This window comes from Anabrus simplex, chromosome 1 (assembly GCF_040414725.1).
Source record: "Anabrus simplex isolate iqAnaSimp1 chromosome 1, ASM4041472v1, whole genome shotgun sequence".
NCBI classification, from domain to species: Eukaryota; Metazoa; Arthropoda; class Insecta; order Orthoptera; family Tettigoniidae; genus Anabrus; species Anabrus simplex.
Window position 1 is genome coordinate 1,023,533,067 of NC_090265.1, and position 22,588 is coordinate 1,023,555,654.

The 22,588-nt window shown below is 41.8% G+C and overlaps 1 protein-coding gene across 1 annotated transcript in view; it reads left to right on the plus strand.

Annotated features, from left to right (window-relative positions):
- The window catches only part of LOC136857912 (luciferin sulfotransferase), a 278,523-nt gene that overhangs the window by 208,772 nt on the left and 47,163 nt on the right, over nucleotides 1-22,588 (plus strand). Inside the window, exon 5 of the mRNA XM_067136977.2 lies at nucleotides 6,593-6,713. Within this exon, the coding sequence (XP_066993078.2) occupies nucleotides 6,593-6,713 (121 nt within the window). The remainder of the gene's footprint in view (nucleotides 1-6,592; nucleotides 6,714-22,588) is intronic.

The following is a 22,588-nucleotide window of genomic DNA, read 5'->3' on the forward strand; positions in this document are numbered from 1 at the left end:
TTTCTATTTGACTCCCGTAGGTGACCTGCGCGTCGTGATGAGGATGAAATGATGATGAAGACAACACATACACCCAGCCCCCGTGCTAATGGAATTAACCAATTAAGGTTAAAATCCCCGACCCGGCCGGGAATCGAACCCGGGACCCTCTGAACCGAAGGCCAGAACGCTGACCGTTCAGCCAACGAGTCGGACATTTAATCAATCAGTTACCACTGATTTACATTTAGGTCTGTCGTCCAGGTGGCAGCTCTCCTGTCAGTTGTTATCTAGTCTGTTCTTAAATGATTTTAAAAGCGTTGGAAATTTATCAGATTTACATTTAGGTCTGTCGTCCAGGTGGCAGCTCTCCTGTCAGTTGTTTATCTAGTCTGTTCTTCATCATCATCATCATCATCTGTTTACCCTCCAGGTTCGGTTTTTCCCTCGGACTCAGCGAGGGATACCACCTCTACCACCTCAAGGGCAGTGTCCTGGAGCTTCAGACTCTTGGTCGGGGATACAACTGGGGAGAATGACCAGTACCTCGCCCAGGCGGCCTCACCTGCTATGCTGAACAGGGGCCTGGTGGAGGGACGGGAAGTCTGGAAGGGATAGACAAGGAAGAGGGAAGGAAGCGGCCGTGGCCTTAAGTTAGGTACCATCCCGGCATTTGCCTGGAGGAGAAGTGGGAAACCACGGAAAACCACTTCCAGGATGGCTGAGGTGGGAATCGAACCCATCTCTAATCAGTTGACCACCCGAGGCTGAGTGGACCCCGTTCCAGCCCTCGTACCACTTTTCAAATTTCGTGGCAGAGCCAGGAATCGAACCCGGACCTACGGGGGTGGCAGCTAATCACGCTAACCACTACACCACAGAGGCGGACTGTGGCGTAAGACATTCCTAGCGGAGGGGATAATATACTGTACAGTGTGTCCAGCTTGAATGTATAATAAAATTAAAATTAAAATATCGAGAAATAATAATAATTATTGGCGGTTTGTTTATACGAGTAGAAAAACTAATTTTTGTTTGCATACCTAATACACCTCAATATGCGCATCATAAATAGCGTGACAGACGTCAAATCTATAAACCATCTCTCTCCCTGCGTTTTGTAGCTTTGCAGACGTAATATTTGTGATAGCTGCTCGAAAGCTGCATTGAAATTCAAAAACTGCATTTAACGTGTGGGTCTTTAATTATGCAACCATCCCAGCACACAGCTGGCCTGCGAGATAAGCGTCCCGCCTGTCTCTCTACTCTTTGAAAGTCAAACAGATCGGACGGCTGCACAGCACAGCACGCGTCCCTTTAGCTGTTTGTTACGCGTGTACATTCATGATCTTTAGAATTTCGGGTGAGATTGGAATCAGGTAACGTTTGGCGTAGATTTTGGCCAACCCTGAGCGTGAAGAAGGGACGAGCAGGGCAATATCACATGTGTTCACCTTCCAGGTGGTATGGCTTGTGACGCTACACACTCACAAAGTGCTCACTAATCACTCCTACTCGATTGGCACTTTCTCGGGAACTGAATAAGATGTTTCTATGATTACTGTAAATATTCTGGCTACATTGGCTTTTCCTAATAAAAGAAAACAATTAATTAAAATTTAATGCAATTAAATTAATTTAATGAATTAAATTAATTCAATTAATTAACCACTGTGAAGAAATATGCACGATGTAGTCTCGCCCCAATACGTATGGCATTTGGTGTTTGATCATAGGAAGGGATTTTCAAACAACCTTGAAGATTCTCAGGTCTAATATTTTTCGTTACTAATTTTTGTAATTGTTGTTGACTTCTGAGAGTACCTGTCCAACAACTAGAAAATACGTCCGGTGATTGGGGCGTAGGATATGTATACGGTACTCCCTGCCTGTCGTAAAAGGCCACTAAAAGTGGTAGCTCTAAGCTCTAAACTTAAGATCGCGGGACCCCTAGCCATGTCTGACATTGCTTCCACGTCCTTCTACCAACTTCACCTCTTTCATCTTTCAATCTGACCTCACGTAGTCAACCATTGTACTCTTCCGTTCCCGACAGAATTTGGATTGCGAGACCTAGCTAAATTTTAATTCTCACATTTTTCTAAACACAGAATATAGAATACATGCACTATATCCCCAACTCTTGTTGTGATCTCACCCCAACATTGTTAGGTTTGTGAAACCTAGGGAGTGGATTTGGTTCAGTTTTACAACCGAATGTCCTTCATGACACAAACCATGTGTAGAAGAATGTATTGAATAACTGCGTGTTTCTGCAATGGTTGTCAGTGTGCTGTGGTGTGTGTAATTCCAAGATATGCAACAGAACCCTATGCACTAACTATTAGGCCGATTTATTTTGTTTACCAATAACTACATTTAAATTTTTCGGAGAGGCTGAGGTGGCGTAATTTTTTCCGCACAGTTGTTTCACATGACAGTAAATCTACCGCCTTGAGGCTTCCTTCCTGACCACATTGACAATTACAATTTTTTATTTACGTCGTACCGACCCAGACAGGTCTTACGGCGACGATGAGATAGGAAAGGGCTAGGAGAGGGAAGGAAGCGACCGTAGTCTTAGTTAAGGTACAGCCCCAGCATTCGCCTCGTGTGCAAATGGGAAACCACGGAAAACCATCTCAGGGCTGCCGACAGTGGGGTTCAAACCAACTATCTCCCGGATGTAAGCTCAGAGCTGCGCGCTCCTAACCGCACGGCCAACTGGCCCGGTGACCGCATTGAAAAATCGCTTCTACCCTCTGAGGAAATCCGCTCGACATAGAGCTGAAGGCCGTTAAGCTCGTTACTAAGTCATCAAGTGCCCATTTCTACGGCATTACTGAATTCTGCATCTGTTTGTTATTATTATTATTATTATTATTATTATTATTATTATTATTATTATTATTATTATTATTATTGAAAATCCACAGCCTGTTTCCAGTCATCAACCGGGCCAGGAATGGAATGAATGAAGCCCCATCTAGCGGCGACGATAGGAAATATGTCGTCTGCCGAAGCCTGTCGCACTGCTCTGGGGCAATGATTAATGAATGAAAGATGAAATGAAATGATATTGGAGAGTGTTGCTGGAATGAAGTATGACAGGTAAAATCGGAGTACCCAGAGGAAAACCTGTCCCGCCTCCGCTTCGTCCAGCACAAATCTCACTGGAGTGACCGGGATTTGAACCACGGAACCCAGCGGTGAGAGGCCGAGGCGCGCTGCCACCTGAGCCACGGAGGCTCATTATTATTATTATTATTATTATTATTATTATTATTATTATTATTATTATTATTATTATTATTATTTGGTCTGTTTTTGACCGTTCATGTCTTGGTCTTTCTCATCTATTGTTATCGCTTAACACGTCCTTTAAATGTGGTGCATTACGAATCGCATTGTTTACTTACAATTATTTTTGCATATTTCTCACCTTCTGAAATACCTTGTTCTAGTGGCCTACATAGGAACTCACCAAGAAAAATAATCCGGCTTCGAGGTGCATTCGGAATCTCTTCCATCCACCTAATGTTCAAAATTTCAGATCTCTGTATCCCGAAGATTCGGCTGGGCATCGCCGCTCTCTCTCTCTCTCTCTCTCTCTCTCTCTCTCTCTCTCTCTCTCACGCATACACACACACACTTCTTTTTCTCATTATAGAAGATAGATTTGAAAAGATCAGCTACTCCCAGGTAATCTGCTCGATCTTGAAATCTATATGAGAGCCAAAGGGTTGTTAATTCATGTAACTTATTATGTTCTTTCAATGTTGTGGTTTTTGAGAAACACGATATTATTTAGCTCAATACCTCAGAAAACTTCAACGCCGTTTGTATGAGTTATTCTGTGATGATGGGTTGTTTCGCTAAAGATTGTAGACTGATCATTCTTCGTATATGTGGACTGTTTCTTTTAACGTGTTATCTTGATAACACCCCGTCCGCTCAGCGTCCCCTAGCTATGCTTATGCCTTCGATTTGAAATTATACATTTTCCTCTATATCTTTTCCTTTGAGGAGATTCTGGAGTCTTTCTGTCACTTTAACCTAGCAGTGTCCTATTCGATTGTTCACCTGTGTTTCCTAAATATGTTGTATTCTCCATATTCGTACAAACTTGGTTTGGAAAGGTCATTTCTATGTATTTCAGTCTGTACTTGACAAATCTCACTCAGATTATATGTAATGTAACCTATGGAGTACTGTCACGCTTTATGTGTACATTTGTAAAAGATTTCCTATCGTTTGTCATGATCAGAAAGATGACGTCCTGTTCCTTTGCTCGTGCTTGAATACTTATATTTCTTAAAGTGATTTTCTTTAATATTCCTGAAAAAACTCTTATATCCTTGTAATCTCACTGTCCGGATATTATCTTGTACCATCCAGTGTTCTCTTCTAGTTGCCCAGCGTTTTATTGTTGTTTGGTTATTGTGTTGTCACTGCGAACTCACTGCACTACTAATATGCTCCGTGAAGTCCTTTGCTATTACCCTTCATTAAACTCTATCGAAATACGTCACACGGACTAGCAGGGAATGGGGGTTGTGGTTTGTTTTATATTCTGGGAAACCGCATTGTAGTTAACCCTCATTGATCTGGAAGATACCGAGCTCGATAGCTGCAGTCGCTTAAGTGGGGCCAGTATCCAGTATTCGGGAGATAGTAGGTTCGAACCCCACTCTCAGCAGCCTTGAAAATGGTTTTCCGTGGTTTCCCATTTTCACACCAGGCAAATGCTGGGGCTGAACCTTAATTAAGGTCACGACTGCTTCCTTCCCACTCATAGACCTTTCCTGCCCCATCGTCGCCATAAGACCTATCTGTGTCGGTGCGACATAAAGCAACTAGCAAAAAAATAAAAAAAATAGATCTGGAAGATAACGAAGTTGACTATCGAAATGATATAAACGTAAAGGAATGATCACATGAAGAATGAAGGGAAAAAAGGGATTATACACTGACTGACAGAGCAAATGCAACACCAAGAAGTAGTGGTCAGAACTTTATGCCAATTGCAGGGTAGACTGACGTCACTGAGGTATGCTCATGATGTGAAATGCGCCGCTGTGCTACGCACGTAGCGAACGATAAATGGGCCACGGCGTTGGCGAATGGCCCACTTCGTACCGTGATTTCTCAGCCAACAGTCATTGTAGAACGTGTTGTCGTGTGCCACAGGACACGTTTATAGCTAAGAATGCCAGGCCGCAGTCAACGGAGGCATTTCCAGCAGACAGACGACTTTACGAGGGGTATGGTGATCGGGCTGAGAAGGGCAGGTAGGTCGCTTCGTCAAATCGCAGCCTGTGGCGAAGATGGTTGGCGCAGGGACATGTGGCACGTGCGAGGGGTCCAGGCGCAGCCCGAGTGACGTCAGCACGCGAGGATCGGCACATCCGCCGCCAAGCGGTGGCAGCCCCGCACGCCACGTCAACCGCCATTCTTCAGCATGTGCAAGACACCCTGGCTGTTCCAATATCGACCAGAACAATTTCCCGTCGATTGGTTGAAGGAGGCTTGCACTCCCGGCGTCCGCTCACAAGACTACCATTGACTCCACAGCATAGACGTGCACACCTGGCATGGTGCCGGGCTAGAGCGACTTGGATGAGGGAATGGCGGAACGTCGTGTTCTCCGATGAGTCACGCTTCTGTTCTGTCAGTGATAGTCACCGCAGACGAGTGTGGCGTCGGCGTGGAGAAAGGTCAAATCCGGCAGTAACTGTGGAGCGCCCTACCGCTAGACAACGCGGCATCATGGTTTGGGGCGCTATTGCGTATGATTCCACGTCACCTCTAGTGCGTATTCAAGGCACGTTAAATGCCCACCGCTACGTGCAGCATGTGCTGCGGCCGGTGGCACTCCCGTACCTTCAGGGGCTGCCCAATGCTCTGTTTCAGCAGGATAATGCGAGCCCACACACTGCTCGCATCTCCCAACAGGCTCTATGAGGTGTACAGATGCTTCCGTGGCCAGCGTACTCTCCGGATCTCTCACCAATCGAACACGTGTGGTATCTCATTGGACGCCGTTTGCAAACTCTGCCCCAGCCTCGTACGGACGACCAACTGTGGCAAATGGTTGACAGAGAATGAAGAACCATCCCTCAGGACACCATCCGCACTCTTATTGACTCTGTACCTCGACGTGTTTCTGCGTGCATCGCCGCTCGCGGTGGTCCTACATCCTACTGAGTCGATGCCGTGCGCATTGTGTAACCTGCATATCGGTTTGAAATAAACATCAATTATTCGTCCGTGCCGTCTCTGTGTTTTCCCCAACTTTCATCCCTTTCGAACCACTCCTTCTTGGTGTTGCATTTGCTCTGTCAGTCAGTGTAATAGTGTTAGCCTAGACCTGGAATGCTGTAACATCGCTGAGCGAGGGAAAAACATGTGAAGGCCCACAATTAATTATTCACTAAGTCACACTCTTTCACTTCCTCTCCTGCTGTCATTCACCATCGCTAGATGATTTTACTAACGAATTAAACAATAAAACTAACTCGTCAACGACGGGCACGACTACTAGTTTTATAGAGGAATTTCAATCTTAATACTTTTCCTGTTTGGTACTTATTCACACTGTTCTATGTTTCAGATAATCTACGTTTCCCGAGATCCCAAGGATGCTGCCTTATCCTATTACCACCACCACAGATTGTGGAGTGGCTACCAGGGTTCACAGGAAGAGTTTTTGGAGGCCTTCCTGGAAGATCAAGGTTTGTTATAAGCTTCGAATTGCTCTCTTGCACGACCAGTGCACATAGGTCACGACACAGCTCATATCCATTAATTCAAATAATCTGTTTTGCATTGGTGTTCATTAACATTATGTAAATCAAGATCAGAGTACACCAGTTGCATGAATTCAGTAAGAAGAACATTTCAACTAAGAACCAGCCAAGGCATGATTTTCCCATCGGCGGCACAACAGCCGTCTGCTGAATTCAGAGCACAGGATGTGCGCGGGGATATATCCTGGCCTCGGGTGCAATTCAAGCTTTTTAGCTTGTGAGTTCTTATCGAAAGACACGCTTTTAAATTGTGTACTGTTCTATTTTGTTTATTAAGTGCGTTATTACTTAGATAATGTTTACTAGTGCACACTATGTATATATCTTGTGATCATAAGTGCTAACTGTTATGGCGGGCGAATAAAAATGAAATGGCGTATGGCTTTTAGTGCCGGGAGTGTCCGAGGACAAGTTCGGCTTGCCAGATGCAGGTCTTTGGATTTGACACCCGTAGGTGACCTGCGCGTCGTGATGAGGATGAAATGATGATGAAGACGACACATGCACCCAGCCCCCGTGCCAGCGAAATTAACCAATTAAGGTTAAAATTTACGACCCTGCCGGGAATCGAACCCTGGACCCCTTTGACCAAAGGCCAGCACGCTAACCATTTAGCCATGGATCCGGACGGCGGGCGAATATTAATAATATACTGGTCAGAAAATTATCAGAGAAATTCTACAAGATATGCCAGGCTTTACTCAGTAAAGCAGAGTACGCAGTAGAAATACTGGGCCCACGCATGTCGTAAAATAATCCAGCCATGTTATCTTTCATTTAGATGGATTTTAGCAAAACAGAAACTTTTTAACACTAGGTTATGAATATTTCAAAGATAAAGGATAAAGAGAGAACAGACAAGAAATATTTACAAGAGAAGGAAAGTTGCTCTCTAATAAACTGAGGATTTTTCTAACACTAGAGAAATGTATTTCCCCACATTCAACAAAAATGAACATTTAACCTTATTTAAACTTCAAGCCATGATCACAACAACAACAACAGAAATATAAAAACAGATTTCTTTTTGAAAGATCCAGAAAAACAGCTTACAATATGAAACAATCGACACGGCCACTGTATAAGAGAAAAGAGATGAAGGTATAATTTCATTTTCACAAGATTCAATGGAGGGCGAAAACTATACACACATATTACAAAACATATTTTTGAACACAAAAGGAGGTAGAATATAATCCAAACAACAAAGATAAAGAGGGAAGCTTCTAAGAACTTTTTCAAGCTTTGTAAGCCACATACAGTCCTGGTCGTTTTAACCCTCATGACGGAAGTGGGCTTGTTAGCACCACCTTGAAGGCTGGTGCAAATCATGAAAAGGTAATACACACCACAAACGCCAGGCCGGGCGAGTCTCGCTCCAAACCTGTCGGAGAGTCAATTGAAAGGGGACACGATTCTCGAAGGACAGTTCCAATTCACAACTCAGCATGTGTGAACACATATGTCACACGATGCCGAACAGTTTCATGGGAATTTAGCTCAGTATTTATACTGAATATGAACAACATACAAGTGAATCTTTCCCGCCTTCACGTCTACAATACAGGAAAGACCAATCATCTTTGCTTGTCATCCCCCACAGATTTGCTGCGCTGTATAGTCCTTGCCTACCAACAGTTTTTGCTTGTCATCCCCCACAGATTTGCTGCGCTGTATAGTCCTTGCCTACCAACAGTTAAGATCCCATAACAAATGTAAAGTACCCACTGTCGGTGGGGGACGCAGATTAATAATACACACCCACGGTATCCCTTAACTGTTGTAAGAGGCGACTAAAACGGACGACCAAGGGATGACGAAATTATAACACGAGACTATTTGTGATTAGTACTGTAACGTGAGGAACACCATAGGTTGAGGTTACTTGCGATTAGTACTACCAAGTGAGGGACAACATGGGCCTACGTTACCTTTTTTTCTTTGCTAGTTACTTTACGTCGCACCGACGCAGATAGGTCTTGTGGCGACGATGGGACGGGAAAGAGCTAGGAGTTGGAAGGAAGCGGCCGTGGCCTTAATTAAGGTACAGCCTCAGCATTTGCCTGGTGTGAAAATGGGAAACCATGGAAAACCATTTTCAGGGCTGCCGACAGTGGGGTTCGAACCTACTATCTCCCGAATACTGGATACTGGCCGCACTTAAGCGACTGCAGCTATCGAGCTCGGTCTACGTTACCTAGAAGTACCACCGTTATGTGAGGAACACCACGGATCTGGGCGTTGCATGTGATTGGTACCATCGTGTGCATCCCACCAAACCGGGAGGGAGCGGGCGATAGCGTCTGGCGGGAATAGGTGCCGAGCGCTGCGCTCGACTGTGTTCAGAATGCCCCATACATATAAAATGGTGTAAGTGTTAGTTATTTCATTTAATTTTGCATTGAAAGGTGGATAATTCCTATCCTATTCGCCTGAATACTGTATCAGTACCGATCAATATGAAGTTTCTTACTGACGATAGTACCACTATGTGAGGAACACCACGGATCTAGCCCGTACCCGTGATTAGTTCCACTATGTGAGGGACACCATGTGCCTGTGTTGCCTGTGAGTGGTACCATTATGCGTCACATACCATGGGCCTACATTACCTGTGATTATTACCACTATCCGAGGAACTCCATGACTCTACATTACCTGTGATCAGTACCACTATAGGAGGAACACAATGGTACTGTTTTACCAGTGATTAGTACTATTATGAGGAGCCTGTAACCTGGATTTTGAACCCCTTTGGAATACAATCATCGTCCCAGAAAATAAGGTATTATGAATTGGATCCAGTGATTGCTTTGGATTCATGGTCGTTTCTTATCACCATTATTTTTTTAGATTCTACTCATTCTACAAGTCTATTGTTCGGTGCAATGATAATAGATTATTGACGTGCCATCAACTGACATTGGGTACTTTCATTGCATGTATGATTGTAGTATAATATAGTTCTTTGTTTTATGATTTGAAGTTTCATTTCGTTGCACCTCGTAACATACGGGCCGATGACCTAGATGTTAGGCCCCTTTACACAATAAACATCACCATCGTCATCATCATCATCATCATCACAAATGTAGAGTATTTAGTCGACAAGTACACCCGCTGAATCAAGGCTTATGTTAACTGCGAGAGTTGAAGTTTGATAAATATGGACTAAACCATTATTAATGGAGGCCCCTGTTCACCTGACGTACACACCTCACAGCACGACCAGCACACTGTTCTCTACTCGTTAAGCACTACATGGTGCTGAAAGTTTTATAGGCATTCGCCTCAGTAAAAAAGGGCCGGTACGAATACGAATATACGGGAAGGTTACCCGTATGATGTCACCATCCTCCAATGAAAAGCACGGTAACATAATGGTCATGTGACGTGGGCAGGCGAGTACCAAGTTGAGGAGAAAGGTACGCACAGTATTTTGTGTTCAGTAGAGTGTAAATTCCTTGTAGCTGGGTATCATCTTCATAAATGCCGAACGATAAACGCAGAAGCAGGATTGGTAACTCGGCGTATTGCGGAGATGCAAAACCCTGGACGCCGGAAACGAGCAGGAATCCGGTTGCTTGCAGAGAAGAAGTCATGAGTGGGTGAGTGATTATTATATAATTCAGGCAGCCTGTCAAGTCCAAACATGATTTCAAGAAAGTTTCGCGGATATAAACATTCGAGGTCCTTCAGAAATCCATGCATTTTATCTCTGGGGTATACATGTTAGATCTGCACGCCTTATAAGAATTGAGACAAAATATCCTACAGGAAAATAGCAGCAATACGTAACGTAAACGATATGTATAGTTTCTTAAGGAGGTGCAAAGATATGTGAATGAACAATGGAGGCAGACAGTTTCATCATTTTCTTTCATAACATTGGTATATAAGAAACTTCTTAAAGTAGTCCATGACCCTGCTGTATGTTTGTATCACCGCCTCTGAACTACGATGACAGACGAAGACTGTTGTAGTAGCCGATAGAAAACAATCACTGTGTGGCTGATTCTAGTTCAAATGTTGAGCTAATATCCAATTTTATTTAAAAATATTAACCAGTTTGAATATAAAAGAAATTATCCGGGCATGTAGGCCCTGGTCCGTTGGATTCTTAGCTCCTAATGTTTTACCAGAAACTGCACTTTACGTTTTGAAGTTCGACTTTCTCCGGAGGTCCATGCCAGGACTATTATAATTTTAAAATGATAGTTATTCTTTTAGTATTTTAGTGTTAACGTTGCATATCTACAGTGTATGTAAGAGAATCTTTCAACATATTTGCATTAAACATGCAATCATAATTTTCCCCAAATTCAGTCTTTTCCAAGATTTAAGTGAAAAATAAACTACAGCATTAGCAGTTTCGGGCATTATTTTGAGGTTATCTAATAAAATAAATTAGTTCTGACAGACTTTTGATGCTTGCTGTACCAAATACTTTATATCATACCAGTAATAAATATGTTGTTTTGTATAAAGGAGAGTTTGTGTTGAATGTTATTGCCCTGTACATCTCTCCAGTGACCATTGTACAAGTCTATTGTTCGGTGAAATGATAAGAGATTTATTGGCGTGCCATCAACTGACAATTGATACCTTTATTGCATGTAGGATTGTAATATAATATAGTTGTTTGTTTTATGATTTACTCATACATCAGTTTGGTTTATCTGTCTACGATCTTTTCACTAGGCTCTTGCAGTTTTATGTGACACTATCTGATGTGCCCGTGCTTCGCTACGGGATTCTCAGAAATACTGACTTGGTGGTTTTCCTAACTGAATTCAACATAGGTCATTACAAAAACGTCAGTAGGAATGTAGCGATTGAAAGCAATGTTATCATATAAAATACTCGATCAAATGAAAAGCCGCACACTTTCTCACTTTCAACGAACAGTACTACGGTGCCGATCTAACAGTCCAAAGTTCCAGAGCTGGAATAACCTGGTCGCAGACAGCCGTGAACACTCCTCTGTCATTATTCCGTAAAATATGCACTCTGCTCATTCCAACCAGTGCCTCAGAGTAGGGATTGAATAGCTCGAATGCTATGATGAACCAGTGCGTTTCGTACCAGTAATATCAGGAAATGTATGAACCAGAGGAATGGCATGCTAAAGAAGAAAGTTATCTAACTCCCCAGCTACTTCCTGCCAATATACAGGCAGGGTGTTACACTCGGTTCGACCAGGCGAGTTGGCCGTGTGGTTAGAGGCGCGCAGCTGTGAGCTTGCATCGGGAAGATAGTGGGTTCGAATCCCACTGTCGGCAGCCCTGAAGATGGTTTTCCGTGGTTTCCCATTTTACACCAGGCAAATGCTGTGGCTGTAGCTCAATTAAGGCCACGACCTCTTCCTTCCCACTCCTAGCCCTTTCCTGTCCCATCGTACCCATAAGACCTGTCTTTGTCGGTGCGACGTAAAGCCAGTAGCAAAACAGTCTTCGACTAATGGATCCTTTGACCTGAGCTTACTGATTAATTGATTGAATAAAATTGAGATTATTACCAAAATCACCAATGAATTTCATAATGCAAGTCTTTCACTTAGAATCATTTCTGCAAATTACCTAATTATCCCCTAATGAGGTATTTTATTTGTATGGAGCTTTCAAATCCCTGAAACTGTATCTCGTAAAACGGAGTCTTTTCTCTAATCTCGATTATTAATCCGTATATCTATGAACAATCCGTATCTTTTCTTCTTATTTTGGCATTTCTCTTTTTCTGCATTTACTACTGCAAAATTCCAGAATTCAAACTAAATTGTACCGCGAATGTCGCCATAGAAGCTGATTGCGAGTAGCTCGGGCGGTAGAGCACTGGCCCTCTGAGCTCAGGTTGGCAGATTTGATCCTTTCTCAGTCCGGCGGTATTTAAAGTGCTCAAATTGTGTATGGATTTGGTCCAGTTGGACGGTCTGATGCCTTTCCTGTCGCCAAACCTATGCGAAGGGCATTGCGTATGTCTGTAGTGGTTTGTAGTGTGGTGTGCTGTATGTAAATGTGTATGAAGACGAGCAGAAATTTTCATGCTCCGAGTCAGAGGAATTTACCAAAGTTAAAATGCCAGGAATCGAACCTGGGGATCTTCGAAACAAAGGCCAGTACGCTGACCATTCAGCGAAGAAACTGTACTAATGCACAGTCCGGCACCATGGCTGAATGGTAAGTGTGCTGGCCTTTGGTCACAGGGATCCCGGGTTCGATACCAAGGGATTCCCGGGTCAGGAATTTTAACCATCATTGGTTAATTCCTCTGACACGGGGCTGGGTGTATGTGTCGTCTTCATCATCATTTCATCCTCATCACGACGCAGAGGTCGCCTACGGGCTTCAATCAAAAGACCTGCACCTGACGAGCCGAATATGTCTTCGGACACTCCCGGCACTAAAATTCATACGCCGTTGCATTTACTACTGCAGAATTCCAGAATTCAAACTAAATTGTACCGCGAATGTCTCCATAGAAGCTGATTGCGAGTAGTTCGGGCAGTAGAGCACTGGCCCTCTGAGCTCAGGTTGGCAGGTTTGAGCCTTTCTCAGTCCAGCGATATTTAAAGTGCTCAAATACGTCAGCCTTGTGTTGGTAGATTTACCGGCATGTAAAAGAACTCCTGCGGGACAAACTTGAAGCACCTCGGCGTCTCCAAAATTCGTAAAAGTTGTTAGTAGGGAGTGAAACAATTACCACTATTATTATTATTATTATTATTATTATTATTATTATTATTCACTTCACTAATCTGCCGATGAATTTTAACACCTTTCACGCCTTTTCCATTAAAAAATCGAATCACAGCGCGTACTTCACACTCGGCGGGACCGTTAATTGTCAGAGGCATTTTCAGTACGTACAAACAAACGTAAAAGGGGGCAAATTCTTCCATAATGGCGTTTGTGGCTAGCCTACAGATGTACCACGGCCGACTTGATGCGTCGCTCTAGCTAGCGGAGTGCAGCGAGTGATCCAGTCGGCTGTGGATGTACGTACTGAGCGCGCATGCTCTGAACGACAATAGAAGCGCTGCAGCGGCCATGCTTACTTTAAAAACATGCTTCGTATAACTTGCCATATATAGCGCCGTTGCTTTCTTGACTAAAACGCAGTGAAAATCGTAATAGCAGTATGTTAAACATAAAACAGAATGAACTAAAAATTTGTTCTAATTACTCTACTTTTCAATCTCAGTTAAGTATGTAAGGGGAAAGTGTAATTTTAGTTTCAAAGTTGAATAGGAAAACGCCACCAACATGTCATCTTTAGAATAAATTAATTCATAAGTCATATAACGTTGTAAATGAATATGTACGGTACATTCTAACGATATTGTAGAAGTAGGCCTATACAGTATGTGCTTGTGTCAACATTAGTCTGGCACGTGAACTAAAACAGTAAATAGTAATGTTCCTTCGTAATGGATCATATCACAATGTATTCCAGTTGAAGTGTCGTTGACAGAGATGCTTGCTCTATGTGTCAAAATTTCAGGAGAAAAGGGAATATTTTTACCGGCAATTGAAGGATGTTTAATTTGTTGACACTCGCGCTGGAATGAGATTTGAAGGTAGAATACTTCCTTAATTCAAATCAGTCAATGCTGTAGGAGGCGTGATAGTCGATTGGCGTAGTTCTTAGCAAGGTGGCCGCGGTTCCAATCTCGGTCAATACAAGTTGAATTTGAATATCACGTCCCTTAGGTTCGAATTCCATTTAAAACAGGAAGTCCAGAAGGTCAGTTACAACAACAACAACTGAAACGTCGGATTTCAAACCTGCTTGTTTGCTTGAAAGGTTGTAATACTTCATTCATTATCATTTATCGTTAAAATGGAATATTTTCTAAAAGGGGTAACATGACAGGGTGGGATTAAGTTGGAAGAAAATGTAGTAAAAATAATTGGCTGGCTACCTTAGCCAGGAAGACAATTTCTTCTCGGGCCCAATATATCGAATTCTAATCAAAACCTTCAAATCATATCCTCGGGACCAGATTCCAGCACAGTGTATACTTTTAAGACCATAAACATAAACAGATCCATGCAGAAACCTATCGTACAGGCATAATGCTTAGCAGCTTACTTACCACGTGTGTGAAATACTGCAGACTATATACAGCTTTCCAGCTAAGGATAATTATTTGATAGCGAGTTTCAGTGACTTCCTGTGGGTATGTTTCGTTTCATCTCCAGATTTCATTTTACATTCACATCGCCCCAATCGACATTTTGGTGTCTCTCTCAATATTCACCCCAAAAGTTACCAATTCTCCTACATATGCTAAAGTATTTGATGAGTTACACATATAAAAGTACAAAAGAGGTGTGATAATTGGTGGTCTATTCGATGACGTCAGGAAAAATGAAGGAAAATGAAGAAAAGAAGAACGCTCATACAGATATTCCAACTATGACCAGAAATTAGTTTCCCTGGCTCAAAATATGCGTCTCCTTTAAACAGACCAATGCCTATTGACACTAAGAAAATAACAGTAGATAGGATTAGACTCGCAATGAAGATTTTGCAAGATCCTACTGAAAATGGTAATGAAATCGTCCTTCGGTTCTTTAAGTATTTTTTGCTTATTTTGAACCGTCACTTCTTGGCTGTGTGAGCCTACATTGGCCGTATGTGTACATCTACCTGCTTTGTTCAAACGTGATGATGATGATATTTCAGATATTAGTGTATTATTCAGGAAGTCCGACTCATTGGCAGAAGGGTCAGCGTAACGTTCGCCGGTTCAGAGGGCCACTGGTTTGATTCATAGCCGGCCCAAGGATTTTAACATCGCATTCCGCTGGTTCGGGGACCAGGTATTCGTCTTCGTCACAATACATTTCTCGTAATATAAACACACTACACTACTAACCACCATAGAAACACTCACATGGGGTTGGCGTTGAAAAGGGCTTTCAGTCGTAAAACTGGGCCAAATCCAAAACAATTGCCGGCACTAATAATTTGGGATCAATGCCAGGAAGAATAAGAAGTGGCCTATCGAGCAAATGGTGCCAAATAATTAATGTTTCAAGATAAGGACATGTGAAAGTTATACTAGGATGATAACCGAACGCAGCGATATCCTTTTAACAGGGTTATCTCTGAGTAAACTTCAATTTAAATAGATTATTACTTGTTTAATTTGTACATTAGATCATGTTAGTACTAAGTAAACTAATCCATCGTAGCAGCAAGAGGAGAAATGTTACGAGGTTATGTTTGCTACAAAATGGAACGCTTGGCAGCGGTCGCCAATTTAATTAATTACATCTGAGCAGTGAGCGACATCAGCAGTTCGTAAAATGTACCATGGAGAAACTGCGGTATCTTTGCTATCTAGATGTTGCTGTTCAAACCCTCTGGGTTGAATTTCTCTCAGATGAGTCTGAGTAGGATCGGCCACGTCTCATGGACGTATCCTCCTTGGCATGACAGTACCTCTTAGATGTTTGGGTATTAAATGTATATTGGGTGTTCCCAAACATTTGGGAAGGAGTCGGTATGAATAATACACCCCATAGAACATATGCTTTGCGTAGATCATTTAAGAGCTACGCCTGTCTTATTTAATAAAACAAACCCTGATAGAAACTTTCTCAAAAGTCAAATTCTTCGGTGAAATTTCTGAACCATTTGAAATAAAAACAGGAGTCAGACAAGGGGACTGCCTATCACCAATTCTCTTTAACCTTGTTCCAGAAAAAATCATTAGAACATGGAGAAAAGCCTTGGAAGTGAAAGGAATAATGGGAATACATTTAGAAGGAAAGGACAGAACTTAGAAATAAAATGTTTGGCTTTCGCGGATGATCTTGCACTCTTGGCTCACAACCGAGAAAATGCCCAAATTATGCTGAATACTCTACATGAGATCGCTGAGAAAACGGGTCTCAAAGTATCATATAAGAAAACGGAATACATGGAAAATGGACATCAAGGGGAGAGACACTTTGAAGTGAAGCATGGGACTGTAAAAAGAACTGAGAAATTTAAATATCTAGGGGAATGGATAGAACCTAATGGATTGGATAAAGAGGCGAATAGGGCAAGAATTAGACAACTAGAATTGGCTTACATGTTAACTCAGAACAGATACAACAAAAGAGATATATCTTACAAGGCGAAACTTAGACACTACAGCACAGTGATAAAGCCAGAGAGTCTCTACGCTTTAGAGAACCTGACAATGAATAAAAAGGGTGAGCTTCAAGATCTAGAAAAAAGGGGGAGGAGAATCTTAAGGAAAATTTTAGGACCACAGAAAAATGCTGATGGGGAGTGGATGAATATAAAAAATGATGACCTCTACAAATACACCGAAAAAATCACTGTCACTATGCGAAAGCGAAGGCTAAAGTTCTATGGACATCTAGAAAGAATGGATGAGAAACGGCTAACTAAGGAAATATTCAAGTACATCACTGGACTGAAAGCTTCGACGAAGTGGGAGGAAGAGATAAAAAGAGATGCAACAGAAAGTGGACTTACAATGGATATGGTTCACAACAGAAAAAAATTTAGAAGCCGAGTGGACAGCATCAAATCATTCCAGGAGAAACCACAAAAATGTAGACCCAAACCGGTCATATCTGAGAAAGAAAGGAAGATCAGAAGTGAAAGGATGAAGAGGTTCTGGTAGGATAAGAAGAAGGAGAATAAGGAGAAGAAGAGAAAGCCTTAAGTTCAATGCGGTCCATAGGCGGCCAAATTTGGAAACAAGAAGAGAGCGGGGGGGGGGGGGGAGGTTGATCGTATTTAGGATTAAGTCAGGAATGCCGTTACGGACATTACAGTACTTCGCCAGTGTGTGGAACAAGGCTGCCATCGGATACGCGCAAAACCTGGTGTGTCCGACAATCAATGAGGTAGCGTGTTCAGACGTGCATTCAGGCGTATGGTGGACATTTAGAGGACGTCTTGTATTGCACTGCGGTATCCCTACTGGTGTTGTACACCAACATGGCGGCAGCTGATTGTGCCAATACTTCCTGTACCAAGATAGAACACCTGTAACTCATAACAACATAAATACTTTCGTAACAAACAAGCTTTAAGCCTCAGTATATAGTAACTTCATGCTACCGTTTTAGGCGAGGGTCACACTTTCGTGATTTAACGCTGCGTTACTGCGTGAAACCTCGCGTCAAAATGCACAACACTAATTTGGACGGAACCGGTGACACACAGCGTAATTTCCTGCCACGGGACACGAGACGAGAAGCGTGTTCATACAGTAGACAACACACAAATAAAATCACACCATGGAAAGAGGAAGTGTTGCCACGCGACCTGTCGTTCAGCTGTGTGAAAAACACTTAGTAACGCAGCTTGAAATCACGCAGCCTTGAAAGTACGTTAACAAGCTACTGCTTGAAACTGGCAATTCTCCTGCTAGTAACGATGATACCAGATGCCGAAGTGCACGGAGCGAAGGGTTTGGGAATACGGTTTCTAGTCACGCGCCACGCTACCTGGTGGAGGACGTAAGAACTACGTAACGAAAATAAGGTAGAAAATCTTCAGTCTTATAAGAATTACTATTCTTCCAAGCACCTTCATCAGTGAACACCTTTTACAATGAAGATTCGTTCATGAAATATCTTTAGCACTTTTCTCATAATTCCCATGACTAGAAAACGGCGTATCCAATTATATGCATTGATCAGTACAAGCTGCTCCATTATGGTGTTTTACCTGCTCGATTGTCCTTGTAGACAACATATGTCAGTTTTCTTCATACTAAAATATCGATTGATATCAAGTCGGAAGAACAGGTCTGACTGCTTATAGGTACACTTCACCCAATCCATAGACCTGCAAAAAAGTTGGTCAAGACAATCGATACTATGTATTACACAAAGAACTAAGCACCCTTCATGTTGATACTAAATGTCCCTCTGCGCCTGTAATGGTACGTCCTCTGATTTCGGTGGAAGTTCATGTGTTACGAAGGTGGCGCACTAGCGATTTAACACTCATTTACTGAACAGGAGATCAGGAATTCAAGGTTTACTCGGACGTGATCTGTCAGTAAACCACAAATCCGGTATCATCATCATCATCATCGTTATCATCATAATTTTCATTTTCTCTTTGTCCAGCTACTGCCAGGTCCGGATGTTGGTGGTACTTCTCCACCGTTGCCTCTGTTTCAACCATTCTTCTTCAGTAATTGTTTTCCATTCCAGTCTATTTTCTAAATACTGTTCTTGACAGAGTCTATCCATCTTGCCCTGGGCCTCCTTCTTGTCCTCTTTTCCTCTGTCTTAGCCTCCAACACGTGTTCTGGTATCCTTCACTCCTCCATCCTCATAACACATCCATACGATATCAATTTATTCTTCCCCATATCACTGTTTTCCTATCCCTATTTCTTTTCTTACCTCCACCTTTCTTACTCTGTGTCTCCTTGTCTTTCCTACCATACTCCTCAGGAACTTCATCTCACTGGCCTGAATGTTACTGTTATCTCTTGCTGTCAATGTCCAAGATTTTGGTGCATACGTTAATATAGGGGTATAGTACACCTTGTACATTAACTGTTTATGTGTCATAGGAACTTCCACACAAATTTCCTTACATTCAGGTACAATGTATTTCCCACTTATACCCTCCCGCTGATCTCCTTATCCATTATGCATTATTTCACTTCCCAAATATTTGAAACATTCAAGAACCTCAAGGTTTTGTCCTCTGATACTAACGCTTCCCTTTCCTTCTCTTTCTCCTCTACCATCACCACTGTTTGCTCTTCCCCACACCGTATTTGAATACCATATTTCTCTATATTGTCATTTAAATCCTCTAGTTGGATTTACACTTCCGTATTATTGACTCCCCATATCACTATGTCATCCGCTAACAACAAAATTTTCATATCCCCTCAATATCATGCCTTTGTTTCCTTTAGAATTTCATCTATAACCATTATAAACATAAGAGGGGACAATACACTTCTCTGTCTTAGTCCAGTTTGGTTTCTAAACCAATCTGTTCTCCCCACTGGAGTCTGGACACAACTGGAACAGTTTTTATACATTGCTTTCACTAATTCTCTTGATTTGCTTTCCACATACTTGTTTTTCTTTCCAGGGATTCCCGCACTTTTTCTATATTAAGACTATCGTATGCTTTTACTAGATCAAGGAATGCCATCACCAGATATTTTCCATGTTACCGCTGATTTTCATCAATACGCTCATGGAATATGTAGGGTCTATCGTTGACCTGCCCTGTCGAAAGCCACACTACTTTTCTTAATTTCTTCCCATCCTCGCCCTCATCCCCCTTTCTGTTATTTTCTCCAATATTTTGGCTAATTGCGACAACTGTGTGATTCCTCGATAATTGTCACATACCTTGCTATAACCTTTCTTAAATACTGCTGTTATAACATCTTTACACCAACCATCAAGTACTTGATTTTTTCCTCCATATACAGTACATCTTGGCAGGCTATATAAGCAATGTAGTCTAATAGATCCTGATGCCTTTATCATTTCCACACGTATTTCATCCATCCATGCTTCCATTCCTGTTTTAATTTGTGTAACAGCCATTTCCATCTTTGCCATAGCAACCACTCTTCGTTTCTGGATCATCCTCATTTACCACTACACTCCCTTCTGCATTATTTCTGACATTCATTACTTTATCGAAGTAATCTTTCCAACTATTCTTTATCTCCTTTGGATCTGTTATTATATTTCCACTCTCCTCCTTCAGCTGCTTTGCGTAGATTTTTTAATCAATCCATTCAACATCCTTTTCCACCATTTACATCCCTTTTCAACTCTTGTGCGAATCTTTCCCAACATTTTTTCTGTTCCTCATTTACCACTTTCTACACTTTCCTTTAATTTCCTGATAATCTTACTTCCTTCTTTTTTATCTCAATTGCTATTCTTGCCACGCTTTCTTCTTTTGTTTAAGAACCTCCTTCACCTTTCCATTCCACCAAGGTGTTTCCTATTCCTTCACTCTCGCCGAAGTTCCGCCACAAATCTTCTCTGCACAGTTTACACATGTGTTTTTCAATTTGATACATACTTCTTCTACACTTTCTGATATAGGGATGTGCTGTTTTACTTCCTCCTAAAATTTTTCCTGAGTTCCTTCTTCTTTTAATTTCCATACTTTTATTTTCTTCTGTATTACCTCTTTGATCTCCGTCAAACGCCTCACCTGGTATTACTGTTACATTCAATAACTGTTTATGATTTGATTTTTGAACCAAGAAATAATCAATAACTATTTTTGTTCTTTTTTCACCCGAGTCACATCTAGTGATCTCTACTATTCTTCTTTCTAAACCAAGTGTTACCCACAAAATCATTCCATTTATCTCACAATAATCAATCAAATTATCTTCCTCGCTGTTTATTTTTTCATATCCATAAGGTCCAATCACTTCTTTCCTAATTCTGTCATTTCGCACTGCGCATTGAGGTCTCCCACTTCAACATTGGTGATTACTTCCTCGAGTGTCTCCAAGAATTCCTCTATATATTCCTCACTCATTTCGAGTTTGGGGTGCATGAACTTGGATGAAATCCTTCAAGCTTTTTTTCCGTCCTTAGTTGTACTGTGATTCTATTGTCACTAACATAGCCTACCTTATCCTCATTTTTATCCAGAGTTTTGTTAAAAATCATTTTTAATATCTATTCACAAAAATTTACACGATTCTGAATATCGTTAACATAGAGCTTTAATTGAGAGACACATGATCCAGATGGACTTCATGATCGTGCAGAATACCTAGTATGTTTGCCGTGATTCCTCCAAATTCCCCTTGTGATATTCCAGGAGGTAGTGTATGGATCTACAACAGCCGCTAGAACATTAATTTTATCACCTATTCCAGATACTTATTTGTCTAGGGAACGTTTTATAGTTGTTACACGTTTCACTTTCCGTTATTTGATTAAAGCGATTCACAACTACTTGTCGAGATGGTTGACACTTGTCTGGATAACTATCACAGTACGCGTTACAAGAAAGCATTACTTCTACGTTCTCCATACACTAGAGCCAGGTCTGTGAACTCTGTACAGTACTTCAATTCGCTGAAACCAGTGAATCAGGTATACGTCTCTTTACGGCAGCATACGTGGTACATCGATATATTTATTACACTTTATACTAAGTAATCAAACTCTTCAACATTAGTGGAATACTAGAAACAAGCACTGCCTGTGTGGATATAAAAGCTGCATTTGCCAATATGTCAAAAGTAACATTGTGACATTTCCGATGTAAAGCTGAACAGTACACTTTCCAATACGCTTTATTGTCACGATGGTTTGAAAGTTTAATTCTGATAAACATCATTAATTTGAATTGACAATGACCGCTATTATTGTTACATAATATATCATCTCATTGAATACATGACTAAGTACTAATATGTGTGATTATCTAATACTGGAAGTGCAGTATACACGCTATAGCTATGTGAAAGCTGAGTCACATAAAAGTATTACAACTGAACGAACGGCTGCGTGGTTTGAGCCACGTACAGTAGCTTTCAACTTACATTCGGGAGTCAGTAAGTTTGTACACCACTCTCGGCAGCCCCTAAGATAGATTTCCGTGGTTTCCCAGTTTTACACTAGGCAAATTATGTACTCGTACCTTAATTTAGGCCACGATTGCTTCATCCCCACTCCTACACACGTCCTATCCCACCATTACCACAAGTCAGTGCAACGTAAAACTAGCTGTTACCCACGGCTTTGCTCGCTAGGATTTGGTAAATTGATAAAAATTAATTGTTCCTCGGTACT